Source organism: Pelodiscus sinensis, chromosome 15 (assembly GCF_052426305.1).
Source record: "Pelodiscus sinensis isolate ZL-2025 chromosome 15, ASM5242630v1, whole genome shotgun sequence".
Taxonomy (NCBI): domain Eukaryota; kingdom Metazoa; phylum Chordata; order Testudines; family Trionychidae; genus Pelodiscus; species Pelodiscus sinensis.
The window spans coordinates 5803925-5821197 of record NC_143066.1 but is presented as its reverse complement, the minus strand read 5'-3'; the positions used below and the strand labels follow the sequence as shown (position 1 = coordinate 5821197).

The following is a 17273-nucleotide window of genomic DNA, read 5'->3' as shown; positions in this document are numbered from 1 at the left end:
GACAGAAGGAAGGAGACATTAGAGAGATGCTCAGAACAGACCATGACTCCACGGGAGAAAACAGGCTGCAACACCCACAGTGGAGGGGGCTCTGTTGGGAGCAGCTCCGCCCCGCGGCCCCTCCAGCACAGCGAGGGCACCCGGCCTGCCTGGAGAAGAGCCCCTGCCCCGCACAGGGCAAGCTGGTTCTGGGACGGGCCCAGCACAGGAGCCCTGCCTCACAGGACTCCCTGCTCAGCGGCCCCAGCATGGCGGGCCCCGCCTCGTCCTCCCGATGGAGGCACGGAGCAATCAAGCAAGAGTCTCTGGGCGTGCCCAGGGCCTGCTGCAGTGGTGGGAGCTCACAGCTGGAGCACCAGGGCCCGTGGTCAGATGCAGCCAGCACTAGAGGGGCGGGGGGCTCGGCCCGTGCAATGCCCCTCGCCGTTGGGCTGCCCCCCAAAGAGCCGAAAGGAGGGAAGGGGGCTGGAAGCAGCAAGACAAAAGGGTGAGGGAGGAGGGGGGCAAAGGGAGAGGGGGGAGGGGGATCTAGGGCATTACCTCTCAGGAGCCCCGCTCACCCCCTGGCTCTGTGGGCTCATGGCAAGTGGGGGGGGCTCTTGGGGGACTCTGGCTCTCCACTGAGGAGGAGCTGCCTGAGGCACGGATCCTGGTGAGCAAGCTGCAAGCGGGGTGGTTGGTGGCGGCAAGGCCGCTCAGCCGGTCCCCTGGCCAAGCCGTGGCAGAGCAGCGGCCCCAACGAGCACAGGGATACCCCATGCCGGGCCGTTACCTGGCAGGTACACGTCCGCCGGGGGCTCGCTCTCCGACGGCGTCAGGCGCGGGTGCTGGCTGCAGCTGCTCTCTGGCAGGATGTCGTCCACGGAGGGCGAGCGGCTTCCTGGAATGAGCAGTGAGGGCAGACCGCTCAGAGCCAACGCTGCGTGCGGGGAAGGGACGGGGGCCCTGTGCTGCCCTCCCTTCTCGGTGCCCCACATGGCCCCTGCTGCACCGGGCCTGGAGCACCCACCCCGGGCTCTCCTCCCGCCCCAGCGAACGAGATCTGGGCTCTTAGCTGCAAATCCCCCACCCAGTGTTTGGGACGGAGGGGGTGCTGCCTGGCAACCAAGCGCCTCTGCCTCCCGCCTGCCAGGCAGCCAGAGCGGCAAAGGCCCAGCCTGAGCAGAATAGGGGAGACGTTTCAGTCATCACCAGCTCCCAACCGACGCCGCTCCGCCCACAGCACCTGCCGGGCAAAGGCAGGTCTTAAACGCGCCCAGGAGCAGCGGAGCCCGGACAGCTCTTCCCACGAGAATGTCCACAATGTGCCCAGGGCAGGAACCCCAGCGGGGACCGGCCAGGTGCTGTGCCTGGCACAAGCACCAGGGGGCGCTCTGGCGCCAAGACCATCTCATGGAGCAAAGCCTGGGGTTGTGTAGACTCGGCGGCGTGTGGGCAGCGGTGCGCCAGGCTGTAGGGCGCTAGCCTGGCTAGCCGGCCATGCTCCCTCGTGCAGGGTCACGGGCGTCCTGCCTGCGTGGGGGAGGGTGATTCCTGGCTCCGGTGAGCGTGTCGCCGGCGACTCAGAGCAGCCGCTTGCGCGGGTCCCCGGGCTCCAGAAGCTACCCCGGCGCCGCTCGTTTTAGCTCCATCTGCACGTCCTGGCCACCACGGCTGCCCGCTCGAATGGGCCCAGCCGCCAGGCCCGTGGGGGCAGCCGGTACGCAGCAGGCCAGCACGCTGCACGTTTCCCCGGCTTGCCGCCCACGTGGGCCCTCGGCCGGGGGGAGTCCAGCTCGTTAGCCGTCACCTGACTCACGTTCCAAGGGGAACGGGGAACCCCGAACCCGGCAGAGGATCGAGTCCGGCCTGTGACCTCAGGCTGAGTCCGCGCCCCGGAGCACTGTGCCGAGGGATTAGAAGGGCAGTGCCAAGAGGCGAGCGAGGTCACTTCTCGCCCCAAACTCCCGCTCTAGGCTAACACGCCCCTGCTGAGGGCAGCACGTACCTTGGTGCAGGGACGATACCTCCTCCATTTCTTCAGCCGCCAAGCTCTGGAACAGAACAATCTGCTTAGGCCGACTCTGCCCCTCAGACTCCGTGTCCCGCCGGGCTGTGCCCGGGGTGAGGGGCTGCCTGGCTGACACCCCAATACAGCGTGCCCAGCATCACCTCCACTCTAGAACTGACTGGCATGCGGAAGGGGGTGCCCGCCTGCCCAGGCACCCAACGCCCTGCTGGAACTCCCTCGGGCCAGAGGATGACGGGTCCATCAGGCAGGCCCAGGCGGGGGCTCAGGGCTAAGAAGCTGCGGAGCCAATTGAGGAACTAGCCTAGATCTCACAAATGGTGCCACCCAGGAACCTTTTTGCAGTGGCTGGAGCGTCCCAGGCTAACAAAGCCCTTTTGGTGCCAGGCCCAGGGGGCTAACCCCTCCCCCCGTGGTAATTCGGGGTAGTGGTCCCCACAGTGCCGAGCGGGGAGGGGTGGGCAACATGGGAAACCCAAGGCACTGGGGTGGGCGTGAGAGCTGTGAGGCTAAGGGGGGGGGGGTGCGGGTTGGGGCTCCCTGGGAGCGGATTGTGGGCTCCACCCCAGCATGCACTGCAGCTTGCCTGAAATCCCCCCCGCCAGCCCCGCAGCGGATGCCAGGGACTGGCTAGTGCCGAGCAGCATGTGGGGTGGGACTTACTCCAGGCGAGCTGCTCTCCCGCAGCACCAGCTCAGCCCCGCTCAGCGCCGGCTGCGAGTCCGAGTCCTCCGAGAGCTTCTCCTCGTCCTCTTCGTGGATGGGCGAGGAAGGGGATCGCAGCGCACTGGGGGGGGGGGGGGGGGGGGGGGGGGGGGGGGGGGAAGAGGGGGAGTCACGTTGCCACAAATGCAGAAACTTCCCTTCCTGTGGCACTTCCTGGCCGGCAGACGCGCAGGAGTGCGGGCCAGGGAACGTGCCAGCAGGAGCTTCCCTCACGCAAAGAGCCACAGGGGCCTAAGCAGCCGCTGCGAGTGCTCCGAACCCGGGTGCGTCCCATCTGAGTCCCACGCCACTCGTCACCGGCACAGACCCCGCGCCGCAGGGCGATCCAACCCCGCATTCCCAAGAGCCCCAGCCGCCTCTCGCAGGGCCTGGCAGGGCCCCGCTTCCCCAGCCGGCCTCCACGTGTGGAGGGGAGGTTCAACTACAGCCCTGGGCTTGGAGGGTCACAAAGGACGCGTGGGCAGGAACTGGGGGTGCAGGCCAGGCCGGAGGCGAGAGCACGGATGCAAACCCAGCTGGAAAACCAGCGATCCCAGCCCCCCCAGGGCACAGGGACACCCGGCAGCCTGTGACGCGCGGCAGGAAGGCTCCTCCCCAAGACAGCGTGTTTATGGACCACGGCGGTGGCCCCCCCCAGTGGCGCGTGCTGCAGCCCAAGGAGACGGAGGCGGAAGGCCCTCACCTCGAGGAGGTGTGTAGAAGGCCCATGCAGGGAAGAAGCCCTGGGGGAGGGACGTTTCCAAAACAAGCAGCTGCCACCAGAGCCAAGCCACGTGCTATGGGTGGGGGGCCGTGGAGCAGTGGCAGCGACGACAGTGACGTGAACATGCGGAGGCCGTGTGGCCAAGAGCCCGCTGGAGAGTCAAATGCCCTCCCCTGGGGATGCTCCAAAAGGGATTCAGAGCAGGTCATGCATCTTCTGACGGGCACGGGCCGTGTCCAACCCGCCTGGCACGCTGCCTCGCACACCGCCCAAGAACTGGGCTCCATGATGCCTTGGCTGCACTCGACGTGGCAAACAAGGCGACGGTGAACCACCACGGCCCACAGAGCTCCCAGGAGAGGAGACAAGGGCTAAGGAGAGAGGGGCACAGAGCCGCCAGCGAACCCGCTCTGGTCCCAGTCTGGCACCGGCTGGGCGCAGGACCCTGCACAAACCCTGGCAGAGGTGACCCATGGAGGGAAAAGACCTGCCCCTTTGCTGCTACATGCTGGGAAGGACCCAAAGGGCCCCCCGGGAGGAGCAGGCCCTGCTGCTGGGGCTGACCTGTCTGGAGATTTGCTCCGCTTGCTCTTTGCAGGGCCGCTCTCCACGGCTCTGTCGATCCCGGCCAGCGGCCGGCCGGCCGGGGGCAGCCCGTCCACCACCCCGCTGTAGCTGATTTCTTCGTACAGAGGAGCGGAGGGGATGGCCGGGGAGATGGAGCGGAGGCCGTTCAGCGCTTCCAGCAGCGAGATGGGCTCGTAGCCGGGAGGGATGTTGTCCGTGCTCTGCAGGGGAGGGCAGCAGGGCTGATGTCAGGCCCAGCGTGAACCCGGGAGCCCAGCTTCATTCCCCACACAGATCAACGAAGGGTTCATTCAAAGGCGCCAGCGCGGCAGCTGGGGGAGGGTGCTTTGGGCACGAGGAGACCGCGAAGCCCTGCAGGTTCACACGCCCTCGCCCGCAGCGCGCTTGGACATGCTCCTGAGTCCTGGTGAGTAACGTGATCAAACCCGCTCATGCTTCCCCTCGCTCCCTTCCTGCTGGGGAGGAGACAGGGCTCACTCTGGGGGGCTCCCAGGGACATTCACGATCGTATTTGAAACGAGAATTTTCCTTCCCCGCATCACTCCCAGCCGAGCCTGTTCCCATGGGCAGAGCGATCGAACCTCACCGCCTCGCTCGGTGTGGGGCTGCGTGTCTGCCTGACGCAGCCGCGCTGGCTGCCTCGGCACTTCTCCCAGGCTGCCGGGGACGGCTGGGGGAGAGCCAGTTGTAGCGGAACTTTTACAGCCCCCCCCCCCCCCCACGAATGTTCCTGTCACAGCTGGGGAAACAACTGGCCACGAAATCCCAGCTTGGCTGCTCCCCGGTGTCCCAGTGCACTGCCTGCCCTTCCAAGGAGCAGCGACTGGCCGAACAAACCTGCTCTTTGCCACGCTGGGCAGGAAGGGTCCTGCCCCCTCACCCTTCGCCGGGCAAAGCGTCGGGTCCTCGCTTTGGGCTGGGAATCGGCCTCAAGACCTTTTTTTCAACTGACACTTGCTCAGTTGAGGGCAGGGAGCGACTCGGCCCCAATTCTGCCTCCTGCCGCCCACTTCTGTAGTGCCCGGCCCTCGCCAGCAATGCCCAGGCTGGGGGCTTCCATTTTAGAGTCAGCAAAGGGGTGGGCCAGGAGGCTGGGAACCGTGTTTACACCTGCGGGCCCCGGGAGCTTGGTGCCCACCATGAGCAGGCATCGCAATACTGAGAACCAGGGAGCAGCTCTGAGGAGCGCACTGGAATCACCTCCGGCTCCGTCCCTGGTGGGCTCAGCGGGCACAGCCGGCAACGCTGCACAGGACAAGCCCCCAACGGGGCCGGGAGATCGCGCATCCCACCCGTGCGCTAGCCCTGGTAGGGAGGGGAGCTTCCCGGGAGAGGGTCATGTCCAGGGTAATTACCCTGCACCTGGGCACACCTGAGGGGAGTCCGGCGGCCAACGGCCTCCCCACAACACGAGCTGGGGATGCGGATTTACCCCCGCGCTCACACTGCACCACTCCCCTGCCGGACGGGCGCTGCATCCCACGTGGGCCAAGGGAGCCTCGTCCCGCTGCGGCCCAGGGTGGCAGTGCCTAGCTAACAAAGGAGCAGAGACCCGGCCTGGAATGGCTGCAGAGCCCTGGCGCGAGAGGCAGCAGCCATGGGGAGGGCTGCTCCCAGCTAACGAAGGACTCAGCAAGAGCAGGTTTGATCCAAGGCTCTCTCCCAATGCAGCTCAAGGGGCCAACAGCCCCAGGCCAGGCGAGACGGAGACCCGCCCGATCGCCGCTCCCAGGGCCTGCAGCCAGCCAATGGGCGCAGTACGTACCGAGTGCTCATCGTGGTCCATGCTCTGGGCCAGGACGGGGCTGAACGAGACGGGGGACAGAGCCCCGGGCTTCTTCCTCACGGCGCGGATCTGCAGCAGGGCGCGGAAGGCTGGGGTGAACAGCACACGGGTGAGTAGCCAGCCAAAGCAGCCTGTCAGACCCCTTCAGGTCCCACCGGCTGAGGGGAAAGCTCAGCCTCCAAATTACTGCCCCACAGCAAGTTTCCATCCATGTGCAGAATAAATTTTGTTCTGTGCACTGAGGCATGTGCAGCTGTGCACCACCCACAGACACACATGCTGCCAGCTGTGGGCGCTCTGCCAATCGGCTGGGCGACACCTGAATCTCTCCTGAGCAGCCACCCAAGCGCTCAGCTCACAGGCACCGCTGCAGCCCACCCACGATCCCAGGCTCAGACCAGTGTTTCGTGCTGCTGGCAGGCCAAGCCACCCTGGCCCAGTGAGCCCCGCCCACCCCCAGGCCTACTCACGCAGCCGGCAGATGGGGCAGTTGTTGGCCTGGTAGCGCAGGGTGTCGGCGCAGGAGTTGCACAGGCAGAGGTGCCGGCAGGGCAGGATGAGGGTGTCGCGCAGGTCGGACAGGCACACCACACACTCGTTGCTGTTGTCGCTGTTCTCGTCGTCCGAGGGCTGTAGCGAGGGGAGGGGCAGCACAGGTGACTGCGGGGGAGGAAGGGCCCTGGCAGCGCCGAGAGGGGAGCCGGCTCAAGGGGCCGCAGTCCCCGCACCAGCAGCTCCATCGGTTTCACTCCCCCGGGTGGTGCGGAGAGGCTAGGACGGACGCCTGACCTGAGCCAACGGTCGCAGGCTGAAACTGGGCACATTCGGCTGGGAAGCCTGCCAGACGGTTTCCAGCCACTGGGCCAATTTAGCAAAGGTGGTGCCGGATTCCCTAATGCCCAGGCCAGACGCTCTGGGAAGGATTTGGGGGCCTGCATCACACAGGAGGGGACCCCAAAGCTCCTGTCCAGTCTTGGAATCAAGGGGGGCAGCCTCTCTGCAGCTTTGGGGAGCACCTGCCTGCAGCAGGCACGGGCCAACACAGCTGGTGCCTATGCCCCACGTGCAGCCTGCTCGCCCCGCCCCAGGGCAGAGAACCAGGGAGCTCGAGCCGGTTTTATTCCCAGCCTCTCTTTTCCCTCATCCTCTGCCAGGAGCTCCCCACGGCTCCCGCAGCGCCTGTCCTGCTCTGCTGGGTCTGCAGGGACACGTCCTGGGGAGGGAAGGGGCAGCCCCAGGCTGCAAGGGGAGTGGGGAGGCAGTGAGACCCACCATGGCCTCTTGCTGATTCACACACGCTAGTTCCCAAGCCTGCAGGTAGCCCAGGGAGCACAGTGCATCAGAACCCAGCCCTTAGCAGCCACCCCCCAGGGACGCAATGCAGATCCCCCAGGGCCTCAGGCTGCTGCAGGGAGTCCCCAGCCACGTGTGGGGAGGGGGCCTCACCCGGCCCCTGGGGGTAAAACTGCTGGACTCGGGGCTCTGTTCTACAGCTCCCAGTGACCCTGGGGGAGGCCATCCAGCCCAGCGGCCCCAGGCCCTCCCCTTGCTGTGGCGGCCGCGAGGGATGGGACCCTGCCCCGTACACGGCGTGTAAGCCAAGGAGAAGCCAAGGCAGGGGGCAGCGCGGCCGTGCCCCACGGGGCCCCGCACACTGGAGACGGGGCTCTAGGCGCCGGTACCTTTGTCTCCTGGTTGTTTTTATTCTCGATGCCGTAAATCTCCTGCAGCAGGTAGCTCACCCGATCCACCTGGGGGAAAGGGACAGCGCTTAGCGTGGCAGCTCCATCCTCAGTGGTTCCAGGTTAGACTCTGAGCCAAGGGAGACAACGGGCTGGCCCCGGCGCCATGCCACAGCTGGGGGGAGAATGATGCCTGGGCAGCGCTGAAGGGGCACCGATCTACACAAAGTCTGGGGGGGCCAGAGCCCAGGAGAGCCCCCCCTTCACACTGGGGGGGCTTCAGAGAGGGGGGTCCGGAAAAGGGGGGCCCAGGGGTCCATGGCCCCACCACATTTAAAGGCAGTGAAGCCATTCCCAGCAGAAAGGGCAAGTGATGTGGGGGGTTGGGCATACGGGGAAGGGGCGGGGCCACGGTCCCTGTGCTGGTGACCCCCTCTGCTTATCTCCTTGGCTTCAGCACTGGCTGAGAGGCAGAGCCGGGCCAGCGGGCCCGTCAAACACAGCTGACACTGCACTTCAAACGGCACTTGGTGCCTGCAATGGACGCTGCAGGTCTGGGCCCCCCTCAGGATCAGGCACTCCTTGGCGGCTTGGCTCTCAGCCTGGGCGGCCCTGCTGAAATTCAGAGCGTCCGTCCCGACGGTGCCCAGGAACGGCTGGCCCAGCACAGCAGCAGGCGGCCGCGCCTCCACGTTGCGAGAGCCAGGTGCCCCCACGCCCGTTCCTGGCCTGGGTGTTCTGCCTGCAGACACACGTCGGCAGAGGCTGAGAAACGGGGCTGCACAGAAAGTGACCTTGGGCTGCTGCGCAGCGCTCCCCGTGCCCTGAGAACGCGCCTACCCAGGCGCTCAACTCCTTGTGCATCTCCACCAGCAGGGCCGGGACTGGGTGACTGCTGGGAAGTCGCCGTAGCTGGGATGGAAGCGCTGCAGCTGCCGCGCACCCCAGGCCTCGCCGCGTGCCCAGCCTAGCGCCCCTCCCCATGAAAACCCCCGGAGGAGGATCAGCTTGTGCTGGGAGAGGGCCCGTGTGCACTAGGTCACAGGTTCTGGCCCACCTCGGGGAAGGTCTGAGGCTGTCCATTCCCTCACCGGGGAATTGTGGGGGGCACCATCGGGCAGCTGCAGGGAGGGGGCAGAAGAAAGGCTCGGTGCTGAGAGCCATGGGAGGACCTGCCAGGCGGGGCTTCTCCCGAGAAGGCCTGGGGCAGCCCAGGCCTGTGCAGTGTCATCTCACCGCTATGCTCCAAAGCACCACAGTAACGGACACACCCGCCTACCCCTGCTCGGTGGCTCCTCCGAAAAGCAACTCTCCTGGCTCCCCGCTGAAGAGCCAGAAGGCTTGGACTCCGCCGCCCGCTGCCCAGGTGAATTTTGCACCTCCAGCCGCTAACAAGAACTCGGTTGTTTGAAGGGCGGTGTCAGACGCGGCGCAGCGGGAAGCAGCCCATGTGGGCTGCGCAGATCAAGGCTCCGTCCAGCTGGACAGTTTAAAATGCGCCGACTCACGGCCAGCAGCCCCCTCCCCGCTGCGTTTCAGGGCAGTGAGGTGGAGTCTGGGGTGTAAAACCCGCCCCAGTGGCTCCCAGCCCGCGGCTGGAGAATTTTAGAATCACTGCGCGGGAGCCGAGCGCTTCACAGTTCAAAGAGGCCTTGTTCCATCCTCCCGACTCCTTGGGCGGAGGGTGCCGGTGGATGGAGGCGCGGGCACTGGACTTCGAACAGGGGGATGTGGTCCCTATCTTGAGAGGTCTCTAAAATGCAACGGGGGACCACAGACCAGTTAGAAATAGGAGGCCCATTCAATTGGGAAATCCCCTCTCCAGCAAGGCAGAAAGCAACTCTTGCTGGAGAGACCTTTTGCAGTAATTAGTACCCTGCCTCCAATCTAGAAACTCAGCTCAGATCATGAGCTGCAGCCCCTCCATCGCAAAGGGCTTACAGAAAATCCATCTCTCTCTCTCTCATATATTTCCCTCCACTACTTTTCAGCTCATTCTATGCACCTGGGGATCAGGCCAGCACCTGTCTAGTTTCTGCGCGACTGTTCTCTCGTAGGAATAGCTTACGGGTCTATTTTCAAAGCCCGGGAACCCGGCGGGAGGAATGCGTAACTCCTAGCTGTTACGAGCTGGGGAGGAGGGGCCAATTCAGAAGGCAGAGAAGTGTGTGAGCAAGGAGAGAAAGACAAACACACTATTCCCCAGCAGGACTGGGCTGTGGTAGGCCAAGAACTGCCCTGCCAGCCAGTTACAAGGAAACAGCCTCCATTTCAGCAGGCTACAGCACTGAGGGAGAACCACACGTGGCCTGCAGGTCTGAGAGGTCACCAGCTCGGTGCCACGCAGGCCAATTCTCCTCTTGCCGAGTTCATGGCTGGGCGAACAGGCTGCGTTTGTCAGCCTGTCAATGCGGCATTTCTTCCTGCTTACCCAGAACCCTACAGAACCAACCCAAAGAGACGCTGCAGATTTCACTGGGCCTGCTGCTTCCCAGGCCGAGGGCAGGCTCCGAGATGGCCATCTCCTCTCCTCCCCACACGACGCTGCCTAGGAGTCCAACGCAGAACAGTGAGGGCAGAGATAAACCCTTTCTGGGCCTTACTTGACACACCAGGGATGCAAAATCCCATTTAAAATGTGAACCAGTTAAACCATATATTTAATCGGTTACCCATCTCGCCATGTCACGCCGCAGGTGGGGGGGGCTACTCCAGCCAGGTCAGGCCAACTCTGCCACGCCATGCCTCGGGCAGGGGGCTGCTTTGCCCAGGCCGGGCCCACCGTACCGCACTACAGGTGGTGGCTGCTCCAGCCAAAATGGGTGCCAGTTAACCAGTTACCCCTTGACATCCCTATTACACAGGCAACTTTGTTTTCTGGGTTGAATTCACTATGTATCTTAAACCTATTAATGGGAGCTCCGTGGCCGGAGAGGAAACTGAGTTTTAATACAGCTACATGCAAAGGTAAACCTCTAGCCACGAGGCACATAGGCCATGCCTTGGGAACGGGGGACTGTGGAAAGCGGGGGCTGTGAAAAGGATTCAGGGGTCGGAATGGACAAGCAATTGAATGTGAAGACCCAGTGCGAGTCTGCAGCAAAAAGAGCTAATGTGAGCACATTGGATGTGCAGACAGAGAACAGCGAGTGCAAGGAGGCGGCGATTTTACCTCTGAGTATGGCCCTGGTGAGATCAGTGCTGCATTACTGTGCCCAGGCCTGGTCTCTGTATTTTGGAAGGCTGTTGGAAAGCTGGCAAGGGTACACAGTGATTTGGGGAATGCAGAACATGCCTTACAGGGAGCGACAGAGTTCAGCTTAGCCAAAAGAAGATGAAGAGGTGACTATTACATGGTCTAAGGACCTTCACTGGGAGAAAATACCAGGCCCCAAAGGGCTCTTGAATCTAGCAGAGAACAGCAGGATAAGGCCCAGTGGTTGGAAGCTGGAGCCAGATGAATTCCATGAGAAACATGGCACACGTTTGTAAAAATGCAGGTGATCAACCTTTGGAACAAACTACCCAGGTGAGTGGTGGATTCCCCATCTCCTGATATCTTTAGTCCCCACTGGCTGCCTCGCTGGAAATGCGTTAGCCAGACAAGTCTCAGAGGGGGAGCTGCGTTAGTCTGTAACTTTAAAAAAAAAAGAGTGGTGCTGTAACATCTTAGATGAACCAAACATGTAGATGGTATCATGAGCTTTCGTGGGCACAGCCCACTTCTTCAGAGGAGTGGAGCAAAAGGGAAAGCAACCCCAAATTTGAAGCACAAATAGAAGGGAGAAGGGGAGAGAAAAAACCCACCTTGTCAATTATAGCACCTATGCTAAATGAGACTAATAGAGTGACTTCCCCCAAAGTTTTGGCCTAAAGAGAAATGTGATGTTCTACATTAGAGAGAGATTCTGATCCATTTCCTGCTTTGTGCAAAACTTGTTGAAGTAACTGGGAGCCAACCCAGCCCAGACAGGCTGCCGAGAGCGAATACAGACAAGAGCCCCAGCTGTGTCAGAAGTGCCACGGTAAGAACAATATTTACTGAGCACAAAGGTGGGGGGCAGAAATTGGATCACTAGCCAGGTCGCTGGCTGCAGAAACGAGCCAGCAAGGCGAGCTACAGTTTGCATAGTGCTGGGAAGATGTCCCAGGTGAAGTATTATGATTATCACAGATCAAAGACGGGCCACTTCTGACGACTACCCAGAACAGCAGCATATTAACAACAGTCACATCAGACCAAGGCATCATCTCATTGGCTCACATTTTAGGGGCTTTTTACTTTGCTATTTTCCTCTGCCAAAAAGCGCTTGCTGCACAGAAGCCTGGTTTTAAACCTCCTTCGCCCACTGAGTTCTGTCCGTCCATCAGGACTCAAGGAGCATGCACGCTCGCTCTGGGAAAACGCCATTTCATTTGAAAATGGAATAGTCACACTAGAAAGAAGGCACAGATCTGCCAGGGAAGAGGAAAGCCCAGCAGGCAGCCAAGCGAGATGCAGAGAAGAGGGAAACATGATTAAAGTGGTGGTGGTGGGGGAGATGGGCAGGTGCACGGTGGATGGAATGGAACAGGGGAGAGGAGAGAAACGGGTGGGTGCAGACGTCTTTGCTCTGTGTATATTCAGCACCTGACGCCATGACCTGAACTGCCAGGCACTCCGCAACACACACAAAGCCAAAGGGGCCGTTGCGCGGGGTACCAGAGCACAGATGAATTTGGTAGAGGGGAAAGAGGAAGGAACAAGTTTCCAAATACGCAATAGTGGGATTTAGGAAGGGCCTGGATGGGAAGAGAAAACCCCTCAGACCCGACTCCAACGTTGCAAGCTTTGGCCCTGGGAAGGGAAGCGAGGCTGCCAATGGAGACATGGAGGGGAGGAAGAATACTGGGCTGGGTTTTTGCCACACTGCCAGTCCTGTAGCTGTGTGGCAAAGGAGTCCAAGTGCCAACCTGCTGCTCTTTTTAAACATCCCTGGCCCCCATCCCTGGTTCCCAGCACGAGGTCTGCTGGACTAACTGCTCCCCACTGAGCCGACCTGTGGAGAGCACACACGGTGCCACGGGGAACGAGGCCAACTTGCCACAGGTAAAAGGTGCCACCTCAGAGCATCATGTAACCAGCTGAGAGTCGTCCTCCACCCAGGGGCATGCCTGGATCAGCCTCACTAGCCACTGCCCTCGCCACAGCTCGCTCTGCGGTGTCCCGCTGCCTCGGCTGGACAACTGCGTGTGGCGTCTTCCTCCGGCCCTGCGCGGCAGCCACCTCCCGCCTCCGCGCCTGACTCCTGCCCAGCCGCACCCCCAATGTCTGAACGCCCTGGGGACCTGGCCTAGCAAGTCCACTTGGAATTCTGGGATGAATCCAGCGTGGATCAGGCTGGCAGGAAGAGGGACGAGGTGAGCTCACGGCTCTTCTGTCGCTGCTTCCCTGCAGATGTGCCCAGGTTGCCCCGTGGAGCAAGCACCCTCCGTGTTGAGCTTCTTGGACTGCTCCTGCCACTCCAGCTGCTCCTAGGGTATCACCAGCCAAACACTTGCCTTGGCCAGCAGACGAGACGCCCCTTCCCCTGCGATGTGCCAGACACCCCAAGGTGCCAGGGAAAGCGCCAGCCGTTGGCTGAAAGCAGTCCACCCCGCTAGACTTCTAGCCCCTCCTCAGCGCACAGAGCGGCCGGGGCCGGGAGCAGGTCCGTAGGTGAACATCCAGCCACGATGCGATTCATGGCTCTCGTCATTGCAGGTCGATACAGCTCAGTGCAGACATCAGGAGAGTGGCTATGTCGAGGGCACTTGCCACGCCGGCATGCCCGATCCGGAGACACCAGCCCACAGGACGACCGATGCTGATCTAAACCCAACACACCCACCGCTCAAGCCACTACCGAGCCAGTGACACGAAAGGTCCCACAATGCAAGGCTGGCTGCCCAGGCACCACCTCCACAATAAAACAGGGGAAGGCTCCATTCTCCCGCTTCATCCAGACAAATCGGGGGCAGCCTGTGGGCACCAGACAGTCTGCCAGTGCAGCTGCCCACGGGGCACGTGGGGCAAACATCTTTACCCAGCACATTTTTTCTGTCAATGATACAAACGGGGGCCATAGACTTACAATCTGCTTCTGTTTTAAAGGCTTCACAGAGAAGCTGCCGTCCACGTGCTGTGGGGGGAAAAGAGAGAGAGGGGGTTAGACCAACTCGGTGGAAACAGCCACCACCACCACCACCACGCAAAGAACTCGGTGCAGAGCAGCCTGCTCACCCCAGCTCCCGGGTGCGGCTTCCCCGGGGAGACAGCCTGTCAGTGCTGCACAGGACGGGTCCTCTGTCACCGTCACTGTGCGCACTACAGGAACATGAGCCTCATCCCACAAGGACGCCGAGCTCTGCTTTTCCCAGCACTTGCCAGGCACCCGGAGCACGTGGCTGGGAGTCAGACCGGACTTGCAGATGGTCCCCACCTGCTCCCGCGAACGTGACTGCAAACCTAGTTCCTGCTGCTGCGCCAACAGGCCGCACTGGCCTGACTGCAAATCCCAGACCAGAACAGCGTCACCTGCAGCCACGCAGCACATGACCGCTCAGCCACCGCTGGGCTCAGCGCTCGGATTGCGTCATCGAGGCCACGTGTGTTCCAAAGCTACCATCCACCAGGGTGGGGAGGGGAGATGCAGCCTTTCCTGTGGGGAAGCAGCCATGGTGGGGAAGGGCTGTCTGGGAGTTTGCCCTCCGAGGATAAAGTTCCGCGGGCTGAGAACACAAGCCAAAGGGTTGCTGTGAAGTCAGGAGGGGTCTGCTGGTGGGAGCGTAGCCTTACCCAGGGCCTGGGTTATTGCAAGTACAGCGTCCTGCAGTGTGTGGCGGGAGTAAGAGTCTCCAGAGCCCTAGCGACAAGAGGAAATACACCCCCCCCTTCCCTGCGGAGCTTCCCACAGCTTGTGTGGTCTCTTCACAGACCTACAGGGGAGGAAGCAATCCAAGCGAACAGGGACCATTGACGCTGGCACTCCCCAAAGCAGGACGCCGGAAGCACTGGCAGTAACTCCCGTCCTGCTGTGGGGAAGCGCAGCACAGAAAAGGGGCTGTGATTACCAGGGGAGGACGGCTCCCTCCACTGAAAAGCGGAAGCCAATGAAACAACCCCGAGATTGTGTTTTTTAACCAAAGTTGTTTTCACATTGGCCTGTTGCCTCACAAGCAAACCACAGCAGTAATGCAGTGAGATGGACTCTTCTTTTCAACCAAGACCCTGAAAACCAGCCACTCCTCTGGGCCTCCAGCAGCAAGCTCTGGGTATCAACTGCATATTGATGAGACCCGGACACAGGAAGGTGCAGGGGCCAGAGAATGAGAAACCCGTCACGGACCGCCATGCCTTGCTGGGGGCTACCCCCGCACAAGTGGCTGTTCTCGTGTGATTCCTACACCGCGCCTGTAGCGCCAGGAGAGACATCCCGCTACTGGGGTCGTATCCAAAATGGGATGTTGGCCTAGTGATGTCTCTCTAACAGGTGATTTCCTGGTTTTTTAAGCTGCCGCTACATTGCAGCAGCTACTGCCTTATGCGTGTTGTATTGCACCACAGTCCATGAAAGCTTATGCCCAAATAAATCTCAGTGGGGTTGCCGGGTTAGTCTGTAACTTTAAAAACTAGTAGTCATCAAGTGGCACCTTAGAGACTAACAAAATATATAGACTCTTGAGCTTTCCTGGGTAAAACCCATTTCAGAGGAAATGGAGCGGAAATAACAGAAACCAAGGTATAGAACTAACAGCAGAAGTACCTATCAATTGTAAGACCCGTGTTAATGAGGCTAATTAAGAGGGCTGGATGTGTCCCATTCATAGCTTTTGATGCAAAAATAAGGAGGTTAAAGGAAGGAGAAATGGCACTGAACAACAATTTTGCCAATTTCTCCTGCCTGTAACACCCGCATTTTCATATAAAAAGTTATGAATGGAACACATCCAGCCCGCTTAGTTAGCCTCATTAACACAGGTCCTACAATTGACAGGCACTTCTGCACTGTGTGTTTTACATAAAAAAAACCAAACTCTTGGTTTCTGTTATTTTCACTCCAAGTCATCTGATGAAGTGGATTTTACCCAGGAAAGCTCATGATTCTATATATTTTTGTTAGTCTCTAAGATCCCAAACAAATCTGTTAGCCTTTAAGGTGTCCAAGGACTCCTTGTTGCTTCTGCAGATACAGACTAACACAGCTCCCCCTCTGATACTGTAATGCATGGAAACTAACCCAAGACACAGGGGGCACCTGTCCCTGGGATTAGACTCAGACCAGAGGCAGGGTTCTCTCGGCAGTGCCTTTGCTGTCCCTGATCTCCCTAGCAGTTTGTCAGGGCTTGCTGGGCTGCAGGAATGCCTCTAGCAGGCTCTCCATGCAGAATGTTTGCAACCCTGTGGCTCCCCCACAACACGACACTGGGGTCTGACTACCCTACAGGATGACTCTGCTGTTCTGTGTTCGCATGAACAGTCAGATGCTACAAAGATGGGCCCCATCTAGGAACTGGCCTGTCGAGAAAGGAGCTAAAAAGTCCTGCAAACCCAAGCGTGTCCTACTTGGTAATTCAGACATTTCACCAGTTTCTATCCTGCCACTTAACGACACCCGAGCCCCATCCGTTTAGGAGGCTGTGTCTGATTTCTGGCAGCGTCTCTCTCAATGCTCGGTTGAGAAGGCGCTCACCTCCCGTCACCCGACAGCCCCCCACCTCTGCTACCACCTCAGTGCCTGGGCGTGTGAGATTCAATGCAACCTGCTGAGTGAGCTTGGAAGTAGGAGCTTTTTAAAAACCTGCAAAACAATTAACAGCTCGACAAGTACATTTCCGGACGCAGAAGCAAAAGGTGAGAAAATCAGTGCGGGCTGGCAAGAAGAATGGATGTGAATGGGCGAACGTACCAGGGGTATGGCAGCAGGAGGGGAGCCCATGCAGTGGGTCCAGATTCCCTATCCTCCTGGGTCTCCACCCTCCGTCCCACACTGGGCTCTGTGCTGAAGGCAGGGGCTGCGGTGCAGCCAGGAGACAGCCAAGTCTGGCAGTCAGGACCTGCCAAGGAAATCTGCCCATGCCCAGGAGCGGGCTGCATCCGGGGGGAGGGGGGGGGAGGGGGGGAGAGGGGAGGAGGACACATGGCTGGCAAGCACAGAGCAGGTGGTGAATGGAGAGGACACTCAGTCCTTGTGCTCAACCATGCGTCAGTGGCCCAGGCCCAGGTGGGATTCTGAGATCTGTCAGCCACCTTGCTCAGCTCTGGGAATGTCAGGGAGCCGGGTGTCTCCAGCTGGCAGGCAGGCGTGGCATGCTTCCCCGGCAGCTGAAGCCCCCTGGACCACCACCCTTACAATAGCTGGAGATCGTGGAGAATGACGAGTTCAGACCCCCCCCAGAGTCATCAAGACATAAGAACCGCCAGGCTGGGTCAGACCAAAGGTCCGTCTAGCCCAGGAGCCTGGTTCCCCACCGTGATCAATGCCGGGGCCCTGAGGGAGTGAACACAACAGGGAGCCATCAAGCGGCTCCCAGTCCCAGCTGCTGGCAAACAGCCTAGACCAGTGGTTCCCAGCCTGGGGTCCGCAGACCCCCGGTGGCTCGCGACGGTACTGCAGGGGGTCCGTGGAAAGTTTAAAATAAAGATCGGGCCCACTCTAGTGAGCCGATCCTCCTTTTTCTTTCCTTTTCTCCCCCCCAGGAGGGAGCGGGGGGTCTGTGAAATTTTAACAGATTGAACAGGAGCCCGTATGCTCGAAAAGG

The 17273-nt window shown here is 60.7% G+C and overlaps 1 protein-coding gene across 4 annotated transcripts in view; it reads right to left on the bottom strand.

Moving 5' to 3' along the window:
• Positions 1-17273, bottom strand: part of MGRN1 (mahogunin ring finger 1) — a 70460-nt gene that overhangs the window by 2676 nt on the left and 50511 nt on the right. For all 4 annotated transcript variants that reach the window (XM_075899121.2, XM_075899123.2, XM_075899122.2 and 1 more), the window contains exons 8-15: positions 13607-13654; positions 7494-7562; positions 6282-6441; positions 5791-5900; positions 4002-4225; positions 2672-2795; positions 1988-2033; positions 773-880 (exon numbers count right to left, since the gene is read on the bottom strand). In XM_075899121.2, coding sequence (XP_075755236.1) covers positions 773-880; positions 1988-2033; positions 2672-2795; positions 4002-4225; positions 5791-5900; positions 6282-6441; positions 7494-7562; positions 13607-13654 — 889 coding nt within the window. The remainder of the gene's footprint in view (positions 1-772; positions 881-1987; positions 2034-2671; positions 2796-4001; positions 4226-5790; positions 5901-6281; positions 6442-7493; positions 7563-13606; positions 13655-17273) is intronic.